We start from the raw sequence: 7500 nt of genomic DNA on the forward strand, positions 1-7500 counted from the left end.
TTATTATATATGTATATATATATATATATATATATATATATATATATATATATAAATATATATATATACCCATATATATATATATATATATATATATATATATATATATATATATATATATATATATATATTTACATATATAATGTTACATATATATATATATATTTACATACATACATATATATATATATATTATATATATATATATATATATATATATATTATATATTATATTATATATATATATATATATATATATATATATATATATATATATATATATATTCTTCTTTTTTTCTTCTGTCTTTCTTTCTTTTCTTTTTTCCTCATTTCAGGTAACATTTCATATTTTTGTCTCTGCCTAGATGCTTTTAGTCTTCGCACTTCGCATTTTTATCTGCCTTTCTAGAATTTGTTACTGCTCCGCCTTCCCTTGCCTTAACTCTAGCACCTTTTTAGCTTCAAGAAGTATGTATAGTTCAGCATACTCGCACATTCTCTGGACTTATTCACCATGCCTGCATCAGCATATAACATTTTTCATCTACTCTGTTACATATATCTACTTGTTATCTCTACATATGTCCTAAATATCAGATCCCGAGCAGAGAGGGTGTCCCTTCAGCAACAACAAAAACAACAACAAAAATAAAAAAAAAACTTTCACAACCAAACTTTCCTTCTGTTTACAATGTCGTCCAAGCAAAACTTTCTTTCTCCATTTTGCATGTCCTTCTCCTTTCTTTTGTTCCGAGAGTCTGAGACATGTTCGAACGTGATCTCCTTTGCATCCCTTTTTCGTTGCACTTACAAAATTTTCTAAGTCTACTCATTTACAAATTTACACTTACAAAGTTTTCTAAGTCTACTCATTTACAAATTTACTCTTACAAATTTTTTAAAGTCTACTCATTTACAAATTTACACTTACAAAGTTTTCTAAGTTTACTCATTTACAGATTTACTCTTAATTTTTTTTTAAAGTCTACTCATTTACAAATTTACTCATTTACAGATTTACTCTTACAATTTTTTTAAAGTCTACTCATTTACAAATTTACACTTACAAAGTTTTCTAAGTCTACTCATTTACAAATTTACACTTACAAAATGTTCTAGGTCTATTCATTTACAAATTTACACTTACAGCATTTTCTAAGTCTACTATTTTTCTAAATCTATCTACGCTATCTCTTACTTATTTACGTATTTATCTGCCTTGCTCGTGACAGCTCTATCGACAAGGACTGGTTAATTATATATATATATATCTCCGAAATGGAAATAATTATCTATCGTCATACACTGCGTTATAGAAATAGTAGGAGGGTTTGTTTATTTACTATCCCTATTATATTATTAGTTTTGATTTTCTAATGATATTCTCGCAAGATCATTTCTCTGTGTGTTTTTTTTTAAGTAATGTATTATCTTCTCAGTACTTGGTACGCGTACTCCCACCTGCTTCGTGCTAGTATTATTATATAAAAGTACATATTTTTAAAAAGTATTAGTATTATTGTTGTTAATATTTTATTATAGTTATTTTTATCATTATTATTGTTATTATTATTATTGTTATCATCATTATCATTCATCATCATCATCGTTATCGTCATCATTATCATTATCATCAACATAATCATCATCATTATCATTATCATCAACATAATCATCATCATTATCATTATCATCAACATAATCATCATCATTATCATTATCATTATCATTATCAGTATCATCATCATCATGAATCTGATTATCAATAATCTAGTTTTATTACTTGCCAGAGTTTGAATAGAAACATGATAAAAATGAATGAATGAATGAATATAAATATAAATTGGATAAATAGTTTGTAAGTAATAAGAAAAAAGTAAACTTTATGGAATCTCTAAATGGAGTATAACTTGAAAGGATCAAAGAAGGGTAACAACTTTGATCTTACTCAAAGAGAGAGAGAGAGAGAGAGAGGGAGGGAGAGAGAGAGAGAGAGAGAGAGAGGGAGAGAGAGAGAGAGAGAGAGAGAGAGAGAGAGAGAGAGAGAGAGAGAGAGAGAGAGAGAGAGAGAGAGAGGGAGAGAGAGAGAGAGAGAGAGAGAGAGAGAGAGAGAGAGAGAGAGAGAGAGAAGGAGAGAGAGAGAGGAGAGAGAGAGAGGAGAGAGAGAGAGGAGAGAGAGAGAGAGAGAGAGAGAGAGAGAGAGAGAGAGAGAGAGAGAGAGAGAGAGAGAGAGAGAGAGAGAGAGAGAGAGAGAGAGAGAGAGAGAGAGAGACGAACAGATAGAATTGTCGGATTGAAGCTGTTTTGATGTAGAAATGCAATGGCTAAGATAAGCAAAGGGAAGAGAACACAGCTTCAAGTTAAAGTGTAAGTCAGATGGCTCTATATAGTATTGGGGATATACCGCATACACTTTATCCATTTTCACCTATTTTTGCATTTGCCGTTCTACCCCGTTTGCATTTTAAGGTGTACGAATAACTTTAGAACGTAAAATCAAACGATCATTTCTGCACTTTCATACCTGTACTTATTTTAATAATTCTATTTAACACCGTGGATTTACACATTGGGTCCAAATTGCGTTTCGTATTTTTATTTCAGACCAATTCAACTCTCACGAAATGTTCATTCTATACCTTTTTTTCATTTCAGTATCAGCATTTTCATTCGTTTCGAAAGAAAACATTAAAACTGGCCTTTAATGATTTCCTCTTTTTTAACCCGCAGAGAAGCACCCGGCGGCGATGCAGGCGGAGACCAGCGGTGCGGGGGGCGTGCAGGCCGGCAAACTGCAGCTCCTCTTCCTCCTCCTCGTCCTCTTGGCCATGACCTCCTCACTCCGCTTCAATGAAGAAGATAATAAGGCGGATACAAAGCCCCGAAAGACAGTAGATCAAGACCCTCCGGTTGCCGCTTGTTCTCCCTTGGATTGCTCTCTTCTTCCTTTGCCTCCCCGGTCCTCCCTTGCTTCGCTCGGCCCTTTGTCGCCCTCCGCCCACGTCCTCCAAGGCCAGGACAAAGAGAGAACACTGGAGATCCTGCGAGACTTACTAGTTGTCCTGCCAAAGAGTGATAACATGGTCGACCTCCCTGCCAAGTACCAAGGCCTCGCGGGCGTCCATGAGGGTCAAGGCACCACCGGGAGGTCCTGGGTGGATGGAGGAGCACAGAGTGGCTCCCCTCCCGCCTCCCCTCGCCTCTTGACTAAGCCCGGAGTGCCACTCTTCCTCAAGGGTGACCCTTTAACATCCTTCCTTGAGACTCAAGCCCGGCCACAAGTAAGTGCCATCGACAACCCCGCCCGCTTCGACGACCGCCTACTTTGCCTCGACCTTGCCTACCAGCCCTTCGCCGCCCGCGCCTCCGAACGTCTGCGCCTCCTGGGAGAGGAAGGGATGCCCTGCGTGGCCGCCGTGCCGTCCTGCGAAGTGCGCCCCAGCGAGGCCCGGAACACGCGCCCCGCCCGCCGGTCAGCCTCTGTCCAGGCGACTCGGTGATCACCGAGCTCGTCTCTCCGATACAAGCCTGTATATACATGTACATAAATATAGCATTTTTATGTGTACAGATAGAGTCGTACAAACAATTGTTCCCTGTTGGCAATTAGACAGGATAAGTCTTAAGAAACATCTGTCGTTTTGTAGACGTTTATGAAAGACGAAGACGCATCAAGGCAGAGGTAACGACCTCACGCGAGGACAGCAACGGTCAAAAGGAAGAGTGGAGGAGAAATAATGTCAAACTTGACTGTAAATAATTATCTTTCTCTGGTCCTTATTCAAAGAGGCTCTCGGTGTGTTTCTGTGTCCCTCTGAGCCTTCTTGACAGTTATCATAGATAAACAAGGCTCAATAAAATACATATTTACAATTTTAATCCTTAGGTTTGTAAAGAAGTTGATAATTATTTCATTGGTTGAGTTTGGCCATATTAGAGATTGTCTACTGATGTTGATTATGTGTCGTTTTGAATATGTCTAGATCTGGTCTCTGAAGTCTTCCGCAAGACAACTAATCGCTCTCTTTCTCTGTCTCTTCTCTTTCTCTAAGCATCCTTTAAGAGTTTCCTTCTCTTTTGCTCCCTCTCTTCTTTACCCGCTGTTCTTTCTCTTTATCTGCCTCTCTCTTCTTTACCCCAAAGTTCTTTACGGCTATTTTAACGTCTCCCTCTACCACGAACAGCACTACTCGGTTGCCTCGGGATGCTTATAATCATATAGATGAGGCATCCGAGTAACGCAGGAGTCGCCCCTAAGCTCCTTTCAGTCACCCGCGGAGGAACAACCCCTTGTGAACTCCATTTGTATTCAATGTTTTGTGTATGGACTGCTGGATAAGTTAATTTCTATGTTTAACGTACACTTTACACATTTTCTCGAGACTAATGGATATTCAATCAACTAAACTATTACCCTCCCCCCAAAAGATAAATAAAGCACACGACATTGAGCTTTCTGTGTAGATTACATAGATGTTATTTAAAAGATGCTATTTTGATTTAGAAATTTCGTGGCGTGGTCACGATTATGAGTGTGCATGAGCTGGGATTGGAGGTCGATGTTGGAGTTTGAATGTTGCAGGCCCTTTAGTTAGTAATCCTCAATAAGACACAGAGTCCAGTCATGTATAAATGTATACTGATATACGTCTGATTTACACTGAGGGCACAAACAAAGAAATGTACTGACACGTGAAATCTCCCATGAAAAGGATTTCTAGAAAGAAAACAAGGTTGGGTTTTTACTTATGAATCAAAATGCATTTTTCATCTTGTGAAAGGAGTGGGTTTAGCTCCTTGAATCACTGTCGAGGCTGCCTCTTTGTGTGGGAAGCAGTCATATTCAGTGCGAGCTACAAGTCTTCCTTGTGGCTGAATTATATTGTAAGGTCACGTCCCTGTAATCCTTGTTTCACAGATCTCTCCACATAGAAATTAATGTAGTGAACATAACCACCACCAATACTTGCGATAACCATATCTAAAGTGACGTCGATAGGAAGAGTAAGGACGAAACTCGTTCCATTCCCTCCTGCCCTTCGCCCATTGCATCTGAGACACCGCCAGATCAACAATCGTTACTTTAATTAAGGTAAATCAAAGTGATCTAATCTTTCTTATAAAGTCGCCCTCGGTCACCCGTGCAGTGTGCGTCTATCCATCGCAGCAAGATGTGAGCCAAGACTTCAATTTATACAACGGCAATGTCATCACAGCTAACGAAGACTTTGCAGTGTAAAAACCTAGTGCAATGTCGGAATGCCATTCGTATCGGAAAAGTATCTGCATTGTTAGCAGTTCAAGTTGGCCATGCAATCTTGGGTGGCCCCAAAAAGAGACATGGTGACAATGTAAAACGTCAAAGAGTCAGCAACATTCTTTCTCCATCGATTGCCAAGGACCTCCATCACGTGCAGTTGACCCAGCTGAACTGTCGTAGTCTTAGGGATCTCATGCCACGCCTCCTCTCCTGTGGAGAGAGTGTGATTCCAGCTGTGGTTGGGACATTATGAAATCAAACTCCAGATCACAGAGGATGAGAACTACGGCATATATAATGGTAGTTTTGCTATAAAGCTCAGTTCGATGGTGAACTGTTCTCAAGAGTTGTATTTGTTTTATGATTATGTAAACAAGGACAACTTTTAGCGTGTGTGTTTCATATTTCGGGTTCATGTTGGTTCTGTTTCTCACTAATCAGGAGTATATTATTTCCTGATGAGTTATTCATCTAGAGAACAAAAGAGGATCTAAGAGAACATGTCATACAAAGGTGTTCAAGTGCGTAAGCAGGATTCTCACATATGTCATAATGTATTGATGTCAGGGTATGTAGATGGCACACCCTCATGTTTATTGTTGGCAACAATTTGCATAATAATGAGTGAAATCCTCCTTCCATACATAAAATGTATCAAGTTAATAAGGGCTATACGAAAGCTGTTGAAGAAAACCGCTTAAAATTCAAGGTGTTTTCTATTGAAAAAAAAAAAAAAAAAAAAAAAAAAAAATGGAAAGTACATGCTGGTAAGAGGATCAAAAAAGGGGAGGAGGTTTCAGAAAATTCTTACTTAATAGATTCAGAAAAAAATAATACTTTTTTGTTTTATTATATATATTTTCGTGTAATAAAGGATAAACACAGGCGCACACGCACAAACACACACACACACACACACACACACACACACACACACACACACACACACACACACACACACACACACACACACACACACACACACACACACACACACACACACTCACACACGTAAAAACACGCAAATAAATACATGCTTTATAGACGCGTCTGGCAAGTGAGTTCTAGCCCGATAGGATAAGAAATGTTCACTATATTATGAATTATATGTTTTGTATATATAAAATGTTTGTAATAAATGGGTCACCATATGAAGTGTTTCCATAATTCCTCCTTGTGAATAGAAAAAAAGATAAAAAAAAAGATGAAAAAAAAAAAGATTTTCAAGTACAAGTAACAAATTTCGAGATACGCAGTAATGGTATGATGATAAAGATGATGGTGATAATTACCGTCATAGTAATTGTAATTATAATATAATAACTATAATTGATTATTATGATAATAATGATCATCATCATTATAATGATAACTATAGTGATCATGATATCATTATTATTATTGTAGTATGACTATAACAATAAGAATGATAATATTTTAGTAATACTGTAATATCAATAACAGTGATGATGAGAAAAACAGTAATAGAAATAATGATGGAGATAAAAATAATCATTAAATCAATGATGATGATAATAACAACAATAATGATGATGTTAACATCAAAATCATAACAATGAATGTAATGATAATGGTACTATTAATGATAATGATAATATGAAAAAATAGATAAATGAAATACAATCGAAATCATCAACTAGTGTTACATTCGTACCCTCCACCCCCCCACCCCAACCCCCATCATCACCATTACTCATCACACTTTATTCAATATTGTCATTCCCATCATATTCTTGTTTCCAGTTGTCATTTCATTCTTCATTCCCATCACACTTTTATGTGCGGAGGGGGAAAAAAAAAATCCGTTTAGCCCAAAATTAAATCACGGATACCCGCACTTTGGTAATAGACGGAATATTATGTATTCAATTCTATTCGAAAAAAAAGAGAAAAAAAAAACGGAGAGAAATGAAATATTTTTGAAAGCTTTCCGATGTACTGGCCATATGTTACAAACCGCCAAATCTAATCAACGTTATCTTTCAACATCACAATTTGATTCAACATATGAGCCTACAGTCTGCACATTCGTCGTTGCACCGTCACATGACATAAAACATGCAATGCTCTCAAGCAGCAGAGCTTTTAACGGCCAATTAGGATAACCTGGTTATTTTGATTGTGTTTGTGATATCTAAAACGACTGGCATTAGATTTCAATTGCAGTATATATGACTTATGGAAATACAGTGGAGGTCTTAATAATTTTCTTATTTCTA

The 7500-nt window shown here is 36.9% G+C and overlaps 1 protein-coding gene across 1 annotated transcript in view; it reads left to right on the plus strand.

Moving 5' to 3' along the window:
* LOC122255978 (fibroblast growth factor receptor 3) overlaps nt 1-6411 on the plus strand; it is a 139497-nt gene extending 133086 nt beyond the window's left edge. The window contains exon 6 of the mRNA XM_043020378.2: nt 2731-6411. Coding sequence (XP_042876312.2) covers nt 2731-3500 — 770 coding nt within the window. The 3' untranslated portion in view covers nt 3501-6411. The remainder of the gene's footprint in view (nt 1-2730) is intronic.
* Nucleotides 6412-7500: the final 1089 nt, after the last annotated feature.

This window comes from Penaeus japonicus, unplaced genomic scaffold (assembly GCF_977035675.1).
Source record: "Penaeus japonicus unplaced genomic scaffold, GWHDUDI00000001_assembly GWHDUDI00000026, whole genome shotgun sequence".
Lineage (NCBI taxonomy): Eukaryota > Metazoa > Arthropoda > Malacostraca > Decapoda > Penaeidae > Penaeus > Penaeus japonicus.